Here is a 20,198-nt window from a genome sequence, read left to right on the forward strand (position 1 = left end):
CAAACCTTTCCCCCTGTTATCTCTATGAAAGCCCCAAGCTGTGATTCTCAGGTCATCTGACTATCCAACCTGTCCCTCCTCTTTGTTGCTGTCCCCTTCCACCTACTGACCCCTCCCCACCATGGTCAGCCCCCCTTATTCTCTGAAGAGTTCAGGAGCCTCTGAAGCCATGCTAGAATTTGTCCAGAAATATATCAAGTTACTGTTAAATTCCAGTGTGTTGGGCATTTCATGTGTCTCATTACAGTGTCTCAGTAGAAAACTGAAGCAAACACTGTCACATTATCATATGTCCCTCCCAGAAAGATGTGTATGTCTTCTGGTACCCCTTTCCTCTACTCTGTTTGCTGTTCTTCAATACAAAAGGGATGCTTCTGCCTCACCTCCTTTGTGCAAGTTGGTCTTTTCACCCTAGAAGAAGGCTCTTTGCCATGATCTTCACTTGCCCTGCCTCCTCACCTCTTTCAGGCCTTTTCATAAATAGTATCTTCTCAGTGAGGTTTTCCCAATGATTTTATGGAAAATTGTGCACCCATATTTCCAGCCCTCCTATGTCCCTCTTTACTGTACTTTGCTTCACAGCATTTATCATTAGATGATATAATATACATTTCAAAGATTTATTTGTTTCTTGTCTGCCTCCTGGGCAGGAATATCTGTATATTTTGTTTATGTTGTATCCACAGTGCCTACTACAATCACTGGCACTCATAATTATTGAATTAATCCATTAATCCTAAGAGGTAGGTTCTATTTTTGTTGTGATTATACAGATAAGGAAACTGAATCTTGAACCCCAAATAACCTGCTTAGGCACAACTGGCTGGCAAGTGATAGCAGTAGGATCCAAGTTCAGGACCCAGAGTGGTCAATTTACCATCAATTACACTGCTTTTTCTTTTATGTGTTAAGTGGAAGATTGGCTTCCTAACTGTGTAAATGAAGACTGAATGTTGAAGTAGATAGAAACTAAAGAATATGATCTTGTACTGGTTGACCATAGAGTTTGGTTTCTTTCAATGACCATTTGACCAACGATTACAAGACAGAAGTAAAATTTAGATAATGAGAATTTCAAATATATTTTAACAACTCAGCCTGTATATTGCAGAGGTATGAGAGATCCTGAGGGGGAAATATGCCAGATGTGTTTCAGGAACATCAAAAACATAGTATTGGAGGGTCGGAGCAGCACAGAGAAGTAATATATCGCTTGCACAAATCTATGTGAACAGATGGCAATTGGAGAAATTTTTATTTCAATTTTCACTGAGTTACTCATAATACTGGAATGAAGTTTTTATGATTCAAAAATAATATAGCTTTTTGATTGTACAAAAAAGGAAACTAATTTTAGCTCACTAAAGCTAAGAATAAATGCTTTGTGGGTTTTTTTGGAAATAGCTTTAAAAGTATTTGGCATCATGGTGATAATTTTAGTAAATTAAAATATTAAATTCTAACCCGAACTGATGAGTTGATGCTATGTGTGATACGTACACTAAACAGTTTACTAAACATCAGAAATAATATAACAGAGAGTTTACATATTTTATGGCTTATAATGTCAATATGACAGATGGCCAGTTTCAATAAAATAGCAGGAAAATGACCCTAAGTAGTTTGGATCAAGAAGCAGGAATTTGACAATAGATAGATAGATAGATAGAATTTGATAGATATTTCTATTTAGTATTAATAATAGGAAATTTAACTTGAAATCCAATTGCAAACCAGAAAACTGTCATCCCTTGAAGTGAAATGATTCAGCCAGGTGTGTCATGTGTCCAAACACTGCCACAAATTGGGAGAAGGGTAACTGATAAGCATCAGCCCATATGATGGATAACAATCTGCCCCATATATTGAAAGTATTCACATATTTACAAAAGCCCAGAGCGAAGCCAATTTCTGCTAGCTCAAAGAGAATAAAATATTTTGAATATTAATGTAAGAATCTGTGCTTCACTCTAGAGGATGCAATATTCTTGCCTAAGGACAAAAATCACGTCTTTAAGGTTTGTCCTCCAGAAATGAAGAAAACTCTGCAGTGCAGATCAATGCTCTGCTCTGGTGTAAATCAAGTAGCTGAGCTGTGGAACTGATGCAAGATGGAATAAGAAAGAAAGGCAACTAAACGTATCCTGAGGTTTTAGGGTTACAGGACTATAAGAAGATAACAATATTCTTCGGTCATGGGGAAGGCTACAGCAAGGAAGAGGGGGTCTTGCTATTGGTGTACAAACTTAAAAGGATACAAAATATTCTCATAGAGATGTTTTAGCAAAACAAAAATCACAGAATTTGGAAAGGGACCAGTACTGGTGTTGAGGCATATAAAAAACAGGGAATAAATAACAAGAAAAGCTCCTTGATAGCCAAAAGCAAAATGCAATACGGTAGTCCTGGGATGAATCCTGAACCACTTAAAAACAAAAAACAAAAAAGCACACAAAACAAAAAAACTATGCAGGAGCACTTGGGTGGCTCAGTTGGTTAAATGTCCAACTCTTGATTTTGGCTCTGGTCACGATCTCATGGTTGGTGAGTTTGAACCCTGCTGACAGTGTGGAGCCTGCCTAGAATTCTCTCTCTCTCCCTCTCTCTCTGCCCCTTCTGTACGTGCTCTCTCTCTCTCTCTCAAAATAAACAAACTTTTTTTAAAAATGGGAGGGAGGGGCGCCTGGGTGGCTCAATAGGTTAAGCATCAGACTTCGGCTCAGGTCATGATCTCGTGGTTGTGAGTTCGAGCTCCGCATTGGGCTTTATGCTGACAGCTCAGAGCCTAGAGCCTGCTTGGGATTCTGTGCCTCTCCCTGTCTCTGCCCCTCCCCCACTCATTCTCTCTCTCTCTCTCTCTCAAAAATAAATAAATGTTAAATTTTTTTTTAAACAGGGGGAAAGCTATGCAATATAATAGGCATTATTGGGAGAATTGGTGAAATTTGATTGTTATAAGTTTATTTATTTATTTTAAGAGAGAGAGAAGCACAAACTGGGGAGGGGCCGATAGAAGAAGAGAAGAATCCCAAGCAGGCTCTGCGCCATCAGTGTAGAGCCCAATGTGGGACTAGAACCCACCAACCATGAGATCATGACCTGAGCCGAAATCAAGAGTCAGACGCTTAACCGACAAGGGCCCCCAGTTGGTGAAATTTGAATATGGACTATAGATTACAGTATTGTATCAATGGTAAATACCTGATTTTTATCATTGTGCTGTGGTTATAGAAGAGATTTGTCCTTATTTTTAGGAGCACACACTGAAATAACTAGGGAAAAAGGGCATGATACCTGTATAACTCATTCTTCAAAAATGGTTTAGAAAAAAATGTATGTGTTATGTATGTTATAGATAACAAAGGAAAGAGAGAGAAAGACAGCAAATGATTAAGCAAATGGGGGCAAAATGTTAGTAACTGGTAAATCTGGATAAAAGTAAAGTGCATATGTGAAAATTTTATTACACTTTTTTAAAAAGTTTATTTATTGGGGGGAGGCCTTGTAGGGAAAGAGAGAGAGGGAGAGAGAGAATCCCAAGCAGGCTCCACACTGTTAGTGCAGAGCTCGACACAGGGCTCGAACTCACGAACCATGAGATCATTACCTGAGCCTGACCAAGAGTCAGATGTTTAACTGACTGAGCCACCCAGGCACCACTATGGGAATTCTTTTTACTGTATTCTTTCAAAATAAGAAGTTACCAAAAAGAGCTAACTAAAAAAATTCCCATACAATTAGAAATAAAAATTATGCCACACTTGGATTATTAAATAACATTGGTTAAAAAAGGAAATAAAGAAATCTAAGAAATACATAGAACTCAATATAAGTAAAGCAACTTGGAAAAATGCATCGAAGAGGAAAAAGCAGTCCCTGGGAGAAAACAGGTATTTAAAATAAGTGTATCAGAAATAAGCAAGCTTATCCCCAAACCAGCAGTGAGTTTACCATTTTTCCCCTCTGGTCTTCCTACCAGAAGGAATCTGGTTCTAGATGTAGATCTAGCCAAAGATGTACCCAAACTTTCTAGCCAAGGAATAGGAAAATGGGGCTCCAGGAAGGCAGAAAGTGCCAAAGAGAACATAAAGAGGAAGGAGCCCAGAAAACAACCCCACACTATTGTTTACAAATCTGAGGCTCACCTTGGAGCTGCCCTTGCGTGACTCTGATCCTAGTCATATCAAAGACTTTAACAACTGAACTAACTGATCACAGCCCACATCCTAGACTGGCCAATGAATAGAAAACACTTGAGACGGATCCAGACAGCATTCCAAACCTACCAAGCCACAGCCCACAGAAAATGTGTTGAAACTTGTGACCAGAACCTAACCTGGTTGATTGTTAAAACTGTCAACATTTTCCATAGTATTTAACAAAGCCCAGAGTCTAATAACATAATGTTTCAAATGTCCAAGACACAATTCAAAGTGACTCACTATAAAAAGACCAAGGAAATCTCAACTCATTTGTAAAAAGAAAATCAACAGAAGGCAACAACGAGTTGACAAACATGTTGGAATTGAGCAACAAACACTTAGAGGCACATTTTATTAAAATTCTCCAACAAGTAATTATAAATATTCTTAAAACAAATTTAAAAGAATAGGAATAATCAGCAAAAAATAAGTAAATGGGAAGTCTCAGCAGAGAAAGAAAAATCAAACGGAAAATTTAGAACTGAAAAATACACCGAAATGAAAACATCACCAGATGGACTAAACAGCAGAATGCAGATGACAAAAGAACAAGTCAGTTAACTTGACAAATCAATAGACATTATTCAAGCTGAATACCAGAGAGAAAAAAAATAGTTTTAAAAATAAAGTCTCATGATCCTATGAGAGAATTAATAAAGAATCCCAACATTCGTCACTGGAATCTCAGAAGAGGAGAAATAGAATGATGGTAGGAAAAAATGTGAAGATTAATGGAGCTGAAAACTACCCCCAAATTTTTAAAGTTTTTATTTTAATTCCAGTGAATTCGCATACAGTGTAATATTAGTTTCAGGTGTACAATATAGTGATTCAACACGTCCATACAACACCCAGTGCTCAGTCACAACAGGTGCACTCCTTAATCCCTGTCTCCTATTTCACCCATACCCCCACCCACCTCCCCTCTGGTAACCATCAGTTTGTTCTCTGTAGTTGAGAGTCAGCTTCTTGGTTTGCCTCTCTTTCTCTCTCTCTCTCTCTCTCTCTCTTTTTTTAATGTTTTTATTTATTTCTAGGAGAGAGAGAGAGACAGCGTGAGCAGGGGAGGGTCAGAGAGAGGGAGACACAGACTCCGAAACAGGCTCCAGGCTCCGAGCTGGAAGTCAGCACAGAGCCCGACGCGGGGCTCGAACCCATGAAACGTGAGATCATGACCCAAGCGAAAGTCGGACGCTTAACCGACTAAGCCACCCAGGCGCCCCTCTCTTTCTCTCTTTTTGCCCCCTTTGCTCATTTGTTTTGTTTCTTAAATTCCACACGTGAGTGACATCCTATGATATTTGTCTTTCTCTGACTTATTTCACTTAGTGTAATATTTTCTAGCTCCATCACTGTAAATGGCAAGATTTTATTCTTTTTTATGGCTGAATAATATTCCATTGTGTACATATGCCACATCTTCTTTATCCATTCAACAGTTAATGGACATGGCTATTTCCTTATATTGGCTATTGTAGATAGTGCTGCTATACATAGGGGTGCATGTATCCCTTTCAATTACTGTTTTTGTATTCTTTGGGTAAATATCTACTAGTGTGATTGCTGGATCTTAGGGTAGCTCTATTTTTAACTTTTTGAGGAACCCCCATCCCGTTTTCCAGAGGGGCTACACCAGTTTGCATTCCCACCAACGGTGCAAAAGTGTTCCTTTTTCTCCACATCCTTCTCAACACGTGATGTTTCTTATGTTTTTGGTTTTAGCCATTCTGACAGGTGTGAGATGATATTTCATTTAAGTTTTGATATGCATTATTTCCAAGATTGTAAGTGACAGTGGAAATCCTTTCATGTGTCTGTTGGCCATCTGGATGTTTCTTTGGAGAAATGTCTGTTTGTGTCTTCTTCCCATTTTTTAATTGGATTATTTGTTTTTTGGGGGGGTTGCTGAGTTTTACAAATTCTTTATATATTTTGAATACTAATCCTTTACCAGATATGTCATTTACAAATATCTTCTTCCATTCAGTAGGTTGCCTTTTTGTTTTGTTGATCGGTTTCCTTTTTTGTGAAAGAAGCTTTTTATTTTGATGTAGTCCCAATAGTTCATTTTTGCTTTTGGTTCCCTTGCCTCAAGAGATATGTCTGGAAAAAAAGTTGCTACAGCTGATGTCAAAAAGGTTACTGCCTTTATTCTCTTCTAGGATTTTTATGGTTTCAGGTCTCACATTTAGGTCTTTAATCCATTTTGAATTTATTTTTGTGTTTGGTGTAATAAAGTGGTCCAGTTTTTTCTTTTGCATATTGCTGTCCAGTTTTCCCAACACTATTTGTTGAAGAGACTGTACTTTTCCCATTAGATATTCTTTCCTGGTTTTTCAAAGATTAATTGACTATATAGGTGTGAGTTTATTTCTGGGTTTTCTATTTGGTTTCATTGAACTATGTGTCTATTTTTGTGCCAACACCATACTGTTTTGATTACCACAACTTTGTAAAATAACTTGAAGTCTAGAACTGTGATGCTTCCAGCTTTGCTTGTTTTGTTTTGTTTTGTTTTTTTCAAGATTGCTTTGACTATTCAGGGTCTTTTGTGTTTCCATACAAATGTTAGGATTGGTTGTTCTAGTTCTGTGAAAAATGCTATTGGTATTTTGATAGGGATTGCATTAAATGCGTAGAATGCTTTGGGTAGTACAAAAATTTTAGCAATACTTGTTCTTCTAATCCATGAGCATGAAATGTCTTTCCATTTCTATGTGTCATCTTCAATATCTTTCATCAGTGTTTTTAGTTTTCAGAGTTCATATCTTTCACGTCTTTATATTTTTCCTTGGAGTATTATTATTTTTGGTGTAGTTGTAAATGGGATTGTCTTTCTGCTACTTCATTCATTTGATGTATAGAAATGCAACAGGTTTCTGTATATTGATTTTTGTATCCTGTGCCTTTACTGAATTTGTTCATCAGTTCTAGCAGAAAACTACCCAAATTTAGAGAAAGATAGAATCCTACAGCTTCAAGAAGCTCAATGAATCCCAAATAGGATAAACTTAATGAACTCCATATCCATAAATGTCTTAATCAAAAGGCTAAAAACTAAAATAAAAAAATCTTGAAAGTAGCCAGAGAAAAAGAATCACCTACGCAGAAAAACTGTTTTGAAATAATATAATATTTACAGAGAGTTGTCAAGGTAGTATAGAATGTTCCCATAAAGAGTTCACGCAACTCTTTCTAATGTTAACCCAAGAAGATCATGAGGGAACCCTCTGGATGATCAGATTCCAGAGAAAGGAGAAGCAACAGGCTATCTTGGCATTGGGATCTAGTGTCTGGTGCCTAGGGTGGACCAGATGCCCCACAAGCTTCAAACCCACACTGGAAGGATCCTTCTGTTCAGCCAACTCTATCCTTATGCAGGAATTCCTCCACAAACGCAAGGCACACTTGTGCTTATGCACCTTGTCCTAGCAGATGTTCAGGAATTTTCTTGACTTAACTCTCCCACCTCAGAGAGGAGCTGCTGGCCCAGGCTCTTCGATCAGAGGCCAGAAGTGACAGAGAAGTGTTAGGGGGCAGTTTCTGAGAAGAGAATACTTTGTTCTTTCCTTATTCTAGAAAGTGAGAACAAACTTTTCCAGAAATTCACTCCACCAAATGACTTCCCTGGTCCATCACATCCCAACATTAGCAACAAGAAATGTCTGCAGCAAGTGCTGCATTCAATTTTCTGTCCACAAAACCAGAAAACAGAAGTAAATCACATCTTAAGTAGATCCTACCTTCCAAAATACATACTTCTGAAGATACAGAACAAAAACAAGGTACATTTTCCCCCTTCTGTTAAAGTAACTTTGGTTTTTTGTCTCCTAGTTTTATTGCTATTAATTAAGAGACTATTCAATGGCCTAACTGGAAGTTTGATATAATTATACTTCTTAGAATAATGTTCTATAATCATAGATTATTCGAATGTGACTCTTATAAATTAATTGCTTCCATTTTATTCTATTTATAGGTAATGTAATTATAGTATTTTTTTTTCTTAAGGAGACCACTAAAATAATCCTGAAACACAGCAATAATATTTCTTTCTTTTTTTAAAAAAATTTTTTTTAATGATTATTTATTTTTGAGATGGAGAGAGAGACAGACAGACAGAGCACGAGCAGGGGAGGGGCAGAGAGAGAGGGAGACACAGAATCAGAAGCAGGCTCCAGGCTCTGAGCTGTCAGCATAGAGCCCAATGTGGGCTCAATCCCATGAACTGTGAGATCATGGACCTGAGCTGAAGTCAGATGCTTAACCAACTGAGCTAGAAACAGCAAGCATACAGCAGCTCAAATGGAAGTTTGACTAAAATTATACTACTTAGGATAGTGTTGAATAAATGTATTTTATTTAAAAATAAATTTCCTGGGGTGCCTGAGTGGCTCTGTCAGTTAAGCCTCTGACTTCTGATTTTGGCTTAGGTCATGATCTCAAGGTTCCTTAGATTGAGCCTCATATAGGGCTCTGTGCTTACAGCAGGGAGCCTGTTTGAAATTCTCTCTCTCCCTCCCTCTATGCCCTCTCCAGTTATTTCTCAAAATAAACATTAAAAACTTGACAATAAACTATGAAAGAAAAAAATAAATAATTTTGAGAGAGAGAGACACAGAGGTGAGTGGGAGAAGGGCAGAAAGAGAGACACACATAGTCCAAATGTGTGTCCGAAGCAGGCTCCAGGCTCTGAGCTGTCAGCACAGAGCCCGATGTGGGGCTCAAACCCACAAACTGTGAGAGCATGACCTGGGCAGAAGTTGGACGCTTAACTGACTGAGCCACCCTGCCGCCCCAATAAACATTTTTTTTTTTTTGCTGGAAAAGTTCAATTTTATTTTTTTAACAAGTTGAGCTATTAGTATTTATAATATGGTTTATCTATATTTATTTCTTTTTTATTTTTTTCTTTCATAGTTTATTGTCAAGTTGGTTTCCACATAACACCCAGTGCTCATCCCCACAAATGCTCTCCTCCATGCCCATCACCTCCCTTCTCCTCTCCCCCAATGTCATGAGTAAATTGTTAACTTTTCTCCTATTGCTAGATAATGAAGGGAGGTATTTCACTTGATTGTATTTCAAACATTCCCCACAACCTGAACTCTGGCAAGAGTCTTATGTGAGTGGTCTTGCCATTGGAGGTATTTGAAATTCAAAGTCCATATCTGCGTTCCATGGGCCTAATCAACTCTAGTTGTGAGACTAATAGATTTACCTCAGTAAATGTTAGTTTAAAAGAAAAACCCTCCGATGCCTCTCACTGTGCTTTGCATAAAAGCCAGCCCCCTGAGCGCAGCTACAAGGCCCTGAATGTGCAGGGCCCTGCCGTCCCCACTGACCCACGCCCTGCTCACTGTGCCCCGGTCCCTCTGTCCTGCAGAGCCTCAGGTGCCCCTTGCTCCTTCCACCCTCTCTTTCATACTCTTCCTGCTGTGCCTGAAATGCTGTCTCCCCTCTTTGCCTACCTCTCCTTCATCCTTCTGATCCTTAAATGTGTATCTTGGCAGACACTTTTGTGGATTTCTCAGTCAAAACTAGTTCCTCATTTCCATCACATCTTACGCTTTTTAACTTTTTATTAAAGCATGCGTTTCAATGTGCGGTTGTATCATCAGGCATGGGATTATTTGTTGAATGTGTGGATTCCTACCTCTGTGTTACTAGGGAGTGGCTAAATTTACTGTTCACTTCCTGCAGCCAGTGTTCTCAGAGCAATGACGGTAGGTTGCTAACTGGCCGGTCGTGGGACATTCTCCCTTGTGCAGGCATATCAGGAGCTGCTGTGATAACAAATCAAAAAACACCATCTCCCAGGGAGTTACAAAAACAAGTATTTCCTTCTCCCTCGTGGACCTGCAGATGAACCTGGGCTTGCCCGGGCTCAGGTTCTGGATCGGCTTCATCCTCTCGGGTGGGCTTGTCATTGAGGGGCCGGGCTGAAGAGGCAGCAGCGACATGGGCATGCACCTCCCCCTGTGGACCACACAAGCAGAACACACCCCGCTTCTCCAAGCCTCGGCTCCCGACTTGTTCATTCTCGTCTGCCCATATTCCACTGGTCAAAACCAGTCACAGGGCCCGAGGTCGGGGAGAACCCCAATGATCTGACACTTCCAAAGGTTCCTGGGAGCTGCTCCATTACCTCCCTAGGCCCTGGCACTTGAGATTCGTACCACCCACCCCGAACATCAGGCCTCACAATCCTTAGAAACAGACTCCACTCAGGAGGAGTCTGTGGGCATCTCAGGTGAGAAACAAGGTGCTCCCAGCCAAGTAGCTGGACAGAGAAATCCACACAGGGTGACAGCATTCCCGGTAGGAGAGAGAAATTTCCTTTAAGGGCCTCAGGTCTGTGCATTTCAGGAAGGCCCTGACGCCACACTGCCTCCCATCAATCCCACAATGCACCTTTAGAACTCCCCTTGGTATTGAGGTCTAGGTTGTCACTTATCTGTCATCAATATTTACGGAGGGCCTAATGGGTGCTGCGCAGTGCTGAGTTAAGGCTGGTAACCAGGCAAAGTGCCAGGTCTGAATGAGGCCCTTCCTGTATGGTTTCCAATCTCCTCCCTCTTCCTTCCCATAGAGTTGTCCCTTTAATTTAGACTCATCCCTGTGATCTTGATGAAGCGAGGAACAGACAGGCAGAGGCCATAAAACAAACGAGAGAAGAGGGTTACTTGACACCAAGGATGTCAGGAATCTGTCACTTGGGAAGTGTGGTCTAGTGCTTGAGATCTCTTCTGAACTATTTTAATTTCATCAGATGAGTCAAGTGTGGGGAAGACCTTACCTAGCCAGATGCAAACAGACGATCTTTACATAGTAGGCAGATAATAGATATATGCAGACTGAGTCTGGGAGCCTATGCAAGTGTGTGGTATGGAAGAAGGGGAAACAGTAGCCGACAACGCACCATAACTAAGTGCTGCTAGCCGTGTCCCCACACTGGTACATGCAGTGGCAGCTTTAGTGCGTGATATCATAACCCTATGATACAGTATTATTATTATCCCTTTTAAATACAAAACAAGATTGAAATGTAATCTTAAAAGCTGTGTAAATAAGAATAAACAGGCCCAGCCATGGCATTAGAGGGAATGAGGCTACTTGGGTATAGAGCACGAGCATGAACTTTGGCCATTCCGGTCCTGCCCCTGCCACTTAAACCCACTATCGATGGAAAGTGGGCAGGTCATTTAACACCATGGAGCTAATATTTGAGCTAAGCACCTAACCAAGCGTTATTTCATTTAATCCACACAACTGCTCTAATAGGTGCTTCCGTTATCTCCATTTCAGAGAATAAGAAGCTAAGGTTCAGAGAAGTTAAACAATGTACCTAATATTTGAACTGAATGTCTGACCCTAAAGCCGGTCTATTCTGTCCTTTCTCATTCAGTAGACCTACTAAATGCCATGCTTTTGTGAACATCAAAAGGATGTGTATAAAAGTATCGTTCAGAACATTGAAACGAATGTCAAATACTATAAAATCAACTGAAACCCTCTACAATTTCTTTAGATTGAATACAGCCAATCATAATATCATTTCTTAAATGTTTGCTATGTAATCATCACACAAGCCCAAGAGGAAGGTCCTATTCTAATTTTTAGGTGTTAAATCATGCGTGCTTTTGTGAAATGCTGTTAAAGCAGGTGTGATAAAGCCGCATAAGCAACTCTAAGGAGATGCAGTAGTTCCATCCAGCTTCCTATGTTTTGGTTTAGAGAAAACCCCAGGAGCGGAAGGGACTTCCCAGGTCCCCATGGCAGACACAAGCGCAGCCACACCATCAGAAGGAACAAGACAGGCTTTGAACACAAACGGAGCCATTACTTGTTCTGAACACGGACGTAAGAACAGCGCTGTTATCAGATTCCTCTGAGGGATCTTCAAATGAAATTAAGTCCAGTCTCACTACTGACACAGATGAGCGAGGGCCTCCAGCCCCCGTGACTTGAGAGTGTCCGGGTAAATGCGAGAGCATGGGTGCAGGTTTGGCTGGATCCAGAGCTTTATGGGTGTTCCCTTTCTCCAGGGTGATTCGGGTCACCCCTCACATTCCAAATGAAAGATGTCATTTTATTCTTTTGCTTTGCTAACGTTTATCAAGCACCTATCACTCTCCCGATACACATACTGCACCACTGGCCAAGACCCAAGGTCCGAAAGCGCGTGTCCTAGCCTCTGCCAGTACGCGCGAAGGGCTAAGGTGCCCAAACCCCCACCGTGGAGCCTTGGGCGAGCCCCGCGGCCGCAGTGCCTGGCTTGCGCGCGCCCGAGGGCGGCACTGCCCCACGAACATGCACACGCACGGGAGCGCCGCGNGCCGGCGCTGGACTCCGATTTTGAAAGGGAAAGTGGCCCTTTCACCTCCCGGCTCCGAGGCGGGGAGCTTTTGTTTAGGAAGGGATGCAAACGGCCTTATCCGTTCCCCCACCTCCCGGGCCCAAAGAAACGAGAGCGAGGCCTGAGAGGCTCTGAAGTTCTCTCGGGTCTTGCGCTTGGTTCCCTGCTTCCTCCCCATCCCGAAGTTGCGAGCTTTCAACCGGGAAGTCGTGCCGCCGCCATTGTCGCGGCTGCTCCGGGGTAGGGGAGGCGGCTGCCGCTGCTTATGTAAGTTTGGCTTTGCTGGAGCCCCTGCTCCCTGCTCTGTAACGGCGGCCCAGCGCGCCCGCGGTTTGGAGAACCATAATAAAGGGGCAGCTTTGTTTGGAGGTGTAGTTGGGGCTACATCTTTCCCTCCACCTACACAGATACTGGCAACGGCTATCTTCGCGTTTAACTCACCTGAACTTAGCAAACGGAACATCTCAGCAGAAAGCAATAGTCCGCGGCGAGCTTGAGAGTGCGGGGCCAAATATCACACTGCACCCCCTTTCCCCCAAATTCAGCCCAGTGGTATGTCGCCATGGGTACTGCAAGGCCACTCCTCTCCTTGGGCCCATGCACTTTCATCCCACAAGCCCTAGGGAGTTACAACAGTGGAAAGTGACTAGGGAAGGTTTTGCGTTGATGCCTTCTCGGAGACGACTGCAGGCCGAGGTGCAGCTAGGGGACAGGCAGAGTCGAAGCAACCTTCGGAAGTAATGTTGCCTAGCTCTTACCCTGTGCAGATAAGAAGCCCCCTGCTACTTTCGGCCGCTTAGTGGTGTGTTTGTTTTTCTGGAGAGGGAACTTTTGAGGGGTTTCAGGATGTTGGTCTCTAAGTGCGGGTCTTGCACCACAGTTTTTGTGTAAGAATATTGCAGCTCAGTCCTTGCCCCTACCACACACCAGAGTTTGTGTGGTCAGTGTCCGTAGAGGAAAGATATTTTTCAGGATATTGGTCCGCAGGATGGAGTCCCTTTGGGACTCCCAAAAGCTCCCAAAGAGCTAGAATTTTTTCAGTCTCCCGGTAGGGATGGAGGTGAACACACCTGGATTTGTCAATTAGAACCATAAAGACCGGTGTAGTTTAAGTAGGTGCACATTACACAGAAGCGTGGAAAGAAGAAAGCAGCTACTGTGCTCTTTCTTCCAAGGTTAACTGGGGGGGATGAACACTTCTATAACTTTATATTGATTTAAAAATGTACACTCTATATGTATATATGAGCCTAGAGGTAAACGTGGAGGGCTACATACCCAGCAGGATATGGTGGGGGTAGGGGGTACTTACTGGCTTTTTCTGTGTCTGTGTAGCTATCAACCTCTGTGCAAATATGGTCATGTGCATTGTTAGAACTTCCTTAGTGGTTCTCCAACCCGTTCCTCTAATCCCAGTGTACAGCCCCTGCGTGCCCCAAGTGCCACAGCCTTTATCTGTTCTCATTCATATCTGTTCAGAGCTGGACCTGATGCTGCCAGTCACCCTCCTCTCTGTTCCCAACCTGAAAATGGGTACATGTGCAAGTGGCAGGACGAGAAAGGAAAGTTTATTTTTTAAAATCAATTCTTGAAAATATTCTTGTTTAGAATTTGGGATAGAAGAAGGTCCTACCTTATTCTTGTTTGTCCTTTTCTCTTGTAGGACTGGTGCATCTCTGATCAGAGCTATTCTGATCTGAAGAATTTGGTGTTTGAAGCATTAAGATAATAGCCTGAGTTGTTCATGGTAACTATAACTTTGGATATTAAGTCTTGAAAATATGGTTTGGTGTTTGTTTTAATAAACGCGGTGTATATGTATAATATATATAATATATAACATATATGCATAGCACATACATATACATATCAGTTATGCATTAGCACTTCTCTTTCTTCCAGTGGAATGCTTTGTTAAAAGGAAAACAATGTTTCAAAAAGTAATCATACAGGACACATTATTTTGAAAAGATACTTCCTTAAAACGGTCTTTTGTGCCAGATTTCTCTCCTGCTGGTTAGATTTTTTTTTTTTTAGCTTATAAATTACTCACAGCACTTGCCAAGCACATCCAGCCTTGATGACACTTTCATCCGGATAGCAGATAGATTGGCATCCAGATGGAATGAAGACGCTTATCACTGTCTTCCCAAATGCCATCTGATTGTCCGAGTGTCATGTTAAACCTTAACCCTCATTCAGAAGTGGCCCAAGGCTGGTGAGGAAAAACCCAGAAGACGACACTAAGTGGGATATTTTGGCAGTGATATCCCTTTCTAGTTCAGCAGTGACGCATCTCTTCTGTCAAGGAAGTATAACACCGAGGCCAGTAGTTGTCTCACAGAATCTCTTTTGTACGTGGAATTAGAGTAGACACGACAGGAGTAGAGGCTATTGGCCTTGGACCTCTTTCTTACACCTTGAAGTTATTTGTTGTCACTACCTCTAGTTGTCAGGAAGCACAAGTTTAAGGTAGGTTGCCCAGCTCTCCAGTAAATAAACTAGGTTATTGGTCAGGTTCCTAAACCCGTGTATAAAAGAGGGGTAAGAATGTCTGTGTCATGAGGTTATTGAATCAGTACGTTTGGGAAGCCATGCAAAGCACATGGGACAGTGCCTGGCATGTATCAGGTGCCCACTAAAAGTGGCTGTAATTATTCCTAAGCAAATACTTCTTAAACTGAAGATGAATAGAAGTAATAGCATGGACATCCCCAAGCCAGGATCAGTCTTTTGTATGCCTGCTCTTGACCCACTGCTAACATTGACTTTCTGAAATTGCTAGCTACTAGAAATTGAACAGGAGATGAAAGCCCACCCGTGTTTTGTATCTGGAAAAGCATTGGTCATAAATCTCAAACTTTCTTTCTAAAAATTTTTTTGTAGGAGTTTTTCATCAGTATGTCTGAAACCATTAAATATAATGACGATGATCATAAAACTCTGTTTCTGAAAACACTAAATGAACAACGCCTGGAAGGAGAATTCTGTGATATTGCCATTGTAGTGGAAGATGTAAAATTCCGAGCACACAGGTGTGTTCTTGCCGCCTGCAGCACCTACTTTAAAAAGCTCTTCAAGAAGCTCGAGGTTGATAGCTCTTCAGTAATAGAAATCGATTTTCTTCGTTCTGATATATTCGAAGAGGTCCTGAACTACATGTACACAGCAAAGATTTCTGTGAAAAAAGAAGATGTTAACCTAATGATGTCATCGGGTCAGATTCTTGGTATCCGGTTTTTGGATAAACTCTGTACCCAGAAGCGCGACGTGTCTAGTCCCGATGAAAATAATGGTCAATCAAAAAGTAAGTATTGCCTCAAAATAAATCGCCCCATTGGAGATGCTGCCGACACTCAGGATGATGATGTGGAAGAAATCGGAGACCAGGATGACAGTCCTTCAGATGACACGGTAGAAGGCACCCCCCCGAGTCAGGAGGACGGCAAGTCGCCGACGACAACGCTCAGGGTTCAGGAAGCAATCTTAAAAGAGCTGGGCAGTGAGGAAGTCCGGAAAGTCAATTGCTACGGCCAGGAAGTCGAATCCATGGAGACCCCCGAATCGAAAGACTTGGGGTCCCAGACCCCGCAAGCCTTAACATTTAATGATGGAATGAGCGAAGTGAAGGATGAACAGACGCCGGGCTGGACAACGGCCGCCAGTGACATGAAGTTCGAGTACTTACTGTATGGCCACCATCGGGAGCAGATAGCCTGCCAGGCGTGCGGGAAGACCTTCTCCGACGAGGGCAGGTTGCGGAAGCATGAGAAACTCCACACGGCGGACAGGCCGTTTGTCTGTGAAATGTGCACAAAAGGTTTTACCACCCAGGCTCACCTGAAAGAACACCTCAAAATCCACACAGGGTATAAGCCCTACAGTTGCGAGGTGTGTGGAAAATCTTTTATCCGTGCCCCGGACTTAAAGAAGCACGAGAGAGTTCACAGTAACGAGAGACCGTTTGCGTGCCACATGTGTGACAAAGCCTTCAAACACAAGTCCCACCTCAAGGACCACGAACGCCGACACAGAGGGGAGAAGCCCTTTGTATGTGGCTCTTGCACCAAGGCATTTGCCAAGGCGTCGGATCTGAAAAGGCATGAGAACAATATGCACAGTGAAAGGAAGCAGGTGACCCCCAGTGCCATCCAGAGCGAGACCGAACAGTTGCAGGCAGCAGCCATGGCCGCCGAGGCCGAGCAGCAGCTGGAAACCATTGCCTGTAGCTAGAGGTGATGGGACAGGACCCCGCTTCGCCTGAGCCCCGGAGCCTGACACTGCATCATTTGCCACATATGAGCGCCAGTCACTGTAGTTTTGTGGAAACTTACGGAGCATTGTACTCACTGGACTGAAGGCAGTGCCTGGTTGGGTATTTTTAAAACTTTGCAAGGACATAAGTTCCTTGGTTCTGACCAAACAGTTTCACTGTCCCTGTCTGGTGTCTGGTAGTAATGTTGCCAGTAAGTCCCCCTCCCTCTTTTTTATGGTTTTAATTTGAGAACTCCCGAGTCCAGTTCAGAAGTGGGAGACTTCTGTTCCATGTGTAATTCCTCTCGACACTTGCTGCGCTGGCGAGTGCACTGCACAGAGTGAACACTGAGTACGTTGATTTCCTGATCATCACGATTATATGTGACTTAACGGTCAAAACAGCCTTTTTAATAACTTAATAAAAGTACTTCACGTAGATGCAGAAAATACTGGTGGGTGGTTGACCAAGAACACTGCGCGGACACGAACACAAGTTCCGGAAGTGCAGAATGGTATTAGATTTGTATTTGGTTTGTTAATTTTATATCACTGTTTTTCACTTTTTTTTTTTTTTTGGTGGACAAATAATTGTTGCTTTGCTAAAATGTTTCTTCATTTTCATTGCCTGCACTTACCCCAAAAGATGTAGTCACACGTCCCCGAACACAGGCTGAGCAAATCCACGGGGAAGATGGCGGTCGGGGGCCTGAGTTCTTTTTGTTCCTCTCTTTTGGTGCATTGTCGATCGGCAGCAGATGGGGTTTGTGTGGTAGACCAGTTATCCGAGGGACAGCAAAGGGGGAATAGGAGCCTGGCTCTCAGGGACAAGGTTTTCATGTTTGCAACAATTCCAAGATTTTCTAGATCAAAATAATTCTTAATTGATTTTTGAACTTGGATTTTTATTTAGGGTCAAAATTAGGACATACATTCTTTACCTACATTTGTGTCACTTAAGAGAATGTCATCAAGCGTTTGGGCTCTGCAGCACGTGATTTATAGGAGATGTAATATCGTTGCTTAAATTAATAAATTGAAAATCTTTTAAGTGTGTAAATAGTGTAGAAGTGTTGGTCTTCTGTATTTCAAGTAAAAGTAGACAGCTGCACTTTTTTTTGCACATTGGATTAAAATAACTTTCATAAGCAGCAAATATCAGTCTCTTTTTTAACTGATATTAAAGACTATCAGACCAAATGTTTAATTTTTTGAAGTATATTTCATCATTGGTGGTTTCAGTTTTAAGTAGAATTTGATTGCCATTCCATAGCCATAAATGGAATTATAAACACTGTTCCAATTTGGGTGTATGAGAACTTTTTTTTTTAACCATTTTTTTAGGAATATATTGAAATACCAAAATAGTTTGAATTATGTTCTGTAATAAAGTATTAGTCAATTATTTTAGAATGTACAATTTTAGGAAAATGTCAGCTTTCAAAATTTATTTTTGATTCCTAGAACATTTTTTTTCTCAACACACAGTAAAGTATTTCATTTCATACTTGTCACATTAACACCTGTAATTACTGTTGTGGGAAAAATTTTATTTTTTACATTGATTGTATATGTTGTGCCCAAGATCGTAGGATGAAGATGCTGCCTTTTAATGAAAGTTATTTATTGGTAAAATGTTTACTTTAGTTTAAAATTAATTTAATTTTCTTTCTTAAAAGTTGTTTATTCTGTCCTGAAAGTAGTCCTGTCACTGTGTTTATATGCCGTTAGTGGAAGGGGAACTGATTGGTATTCCTTGGCTGTTTTAACCAAAGCAGAGGAAAAATAATTTAACATTTTGTTGATAGCTACTTCAACAAACCATTTTTCGGGGCTTCGTTTTTGTATATAAAAGAAAATATACTTCTATCATTCCTGTTTTCATTTTTTCACAGTAATGTTTCACGCATCCAGCTTTCTGCCAAAGCACATTATCTATGCAGTCTTCATCATGGTTTTACAGAGTTGCAAGTTAAACACGTGGTATTGATCCTCATTGAAACCACATAGTCTCAGTGGTACCCCAAAAAAGAAAGCACTTAATTTTCAGCACTTGATTTGTATTATGCAAATATCTATCATCTGTCCCATTTTGCGTGAGCAATGTATTTGTGAATTACCATGGCTAACACCGGTTACGGGGTGTGTGTGTGTACACGCACGTGCCTGTTCTCTTTGTGTTTTGGCGGCAGCAGAGTCATGATGTGGAACCTTTCTTTCCTGTTCTCTGGTCTTTCAGACTGCCTCTCCCACCCTGAGTGGTCCCCTACATGGTGAAGCCTTCACATAAGACCTCCAATCACAGGGCATTAATCCTGAAATACGCTGCCGCTGAATCTGCAATGTTAGAGGAAAGGAAATTCGAAATGTTAATGTTACTACCTTTACATTATCTGAAAGTCAGCTACGTTTTTTTCCTTTGTACAAAGAAACTGTCTACAGACTTGATTTTAACTTTCATACCAAGCTGCAGTATATTGGCAGTGACTGAGAAAGAGAATTTTAGGAAGTCTAAATTTTAGGTCATTGCCTGTTAAATAACTTCATGAATTTGGAATTGTTAGAAATTACAGAAGTTACCATCAAGTGAGCCAGATACTAACAAATTCCTACTGTTTTGTTGAAGAAAAAATTGAGGTGAAGGAGAATGATGCATGTTTATGCCATCCCCGGTTCAGTGGATTATGTTGTGTAAGGATATCTGTAACTTAGTCACTGGGAACCTGGAATTCATTTTCCTGAGTAATGCTGTTGGTGGTGACTAGTTCCCAGAGCAGCCATGCAAGCCTTCCCTGTACGTGTATTGTAGAGCTGGTATAATATAAGGAGTTGAGGCTTCCAGGGAAGTGAATGGAGAAGTCTTGCATTCCTTTCTGTCATTTACCTTTAACATCTACCTTCCTTTCTCTGACGCCCAAATCCCCATCCCCTCCTCACGGCCATGAATGGGAAACAAGACACCAGGCTGAAGGCATGGTGACCCCTGAAAACCATCGCAGAGGTGAGGGTCTTCATTCTGCTTCATTCTCATGCTTAAATCAATGAGCACTTCAGTGATCGGCAGCTCCCTACGTCCCTCATAATACGCTGCCATTTTGAGATAGCCCTCACCGTTCATTGTTTGAATTTTGTCTTCATTTTAGCATACCCCCTTGTAACGGAATTTCTGCCTCTTGAAACTATCCAAAATAAATTTAATTCTTCATCTCTTTGGATAACACAAGGTGTGTAATGGTAGTATATCATTTATCGAACATCTGTTGAGCATCATGTATGAGGCCCTGGGCTGGATCTTGAAGACATCAAGGCAGAAGAAACTTGGCCCCCGCCTAGTAAAGTGTGCTTCTTTCCCAGTCTTTAGCGTTCACCTATTATCCATGATT

The 20,198-nt window shown here is 41.5% G+C and overlaps 1 protein-coding gene across 2 annotated transcripts; it reads left to right on the forward strand.

The window, feature by feature from the left end:
• Positions 1-12,589: 12,589 nt before the first annotated feature.
• On the forward strand, positions 12,590-19,989 carry ZBTB14 (zinc finger and BTB domain containing 14). Of its 2 annotated transcripts, none has more exons than XM_077778254.1 (3): positions 12,590-13,363; positions 14,041-14,308; positions 15,448-19,989. In XM_077778254.1, the coding sequence occupies exons 2-3, from the start codon at positions 14,306-14,308 to the stop codon at positions 16,792-16,794; spliced, it is 1,350 nt and encodes a 449-aa protein (XP_077634380.1). In that variant the 5' UTR covers positions 12,590-13,363; positions 14,041-14,305; the 3' UTR covers positions 16,795-19,989. The 2 variants fall into 2 exon arrangements, with proteins under 2 accessions (XP_077634380.1, XP_077634381.1); XM_077778255.1 differs by having other exon boundaries at positions 12,590-12,828.
• Positions 19,990-20,198: the final 209 nt, after the last annotated feature.

Source organism: Crocuta crocuta, unplaced genomic scaffold (assembly GCF_008692635.1).
Source record: "Crocuta crocuta isolate KB4526 unplaced genomic scaffold, BGI_CrCroc_1.0 scaffold26, whole genome shotgun sequence".
Classification (NCBI taxonomy): domain Eukaryota; kingdom Metazoa; phylum Chordata; class Mammalia; order Carnivora; family Hyaenidae; genus Crocuta; species Crocuta crocuta.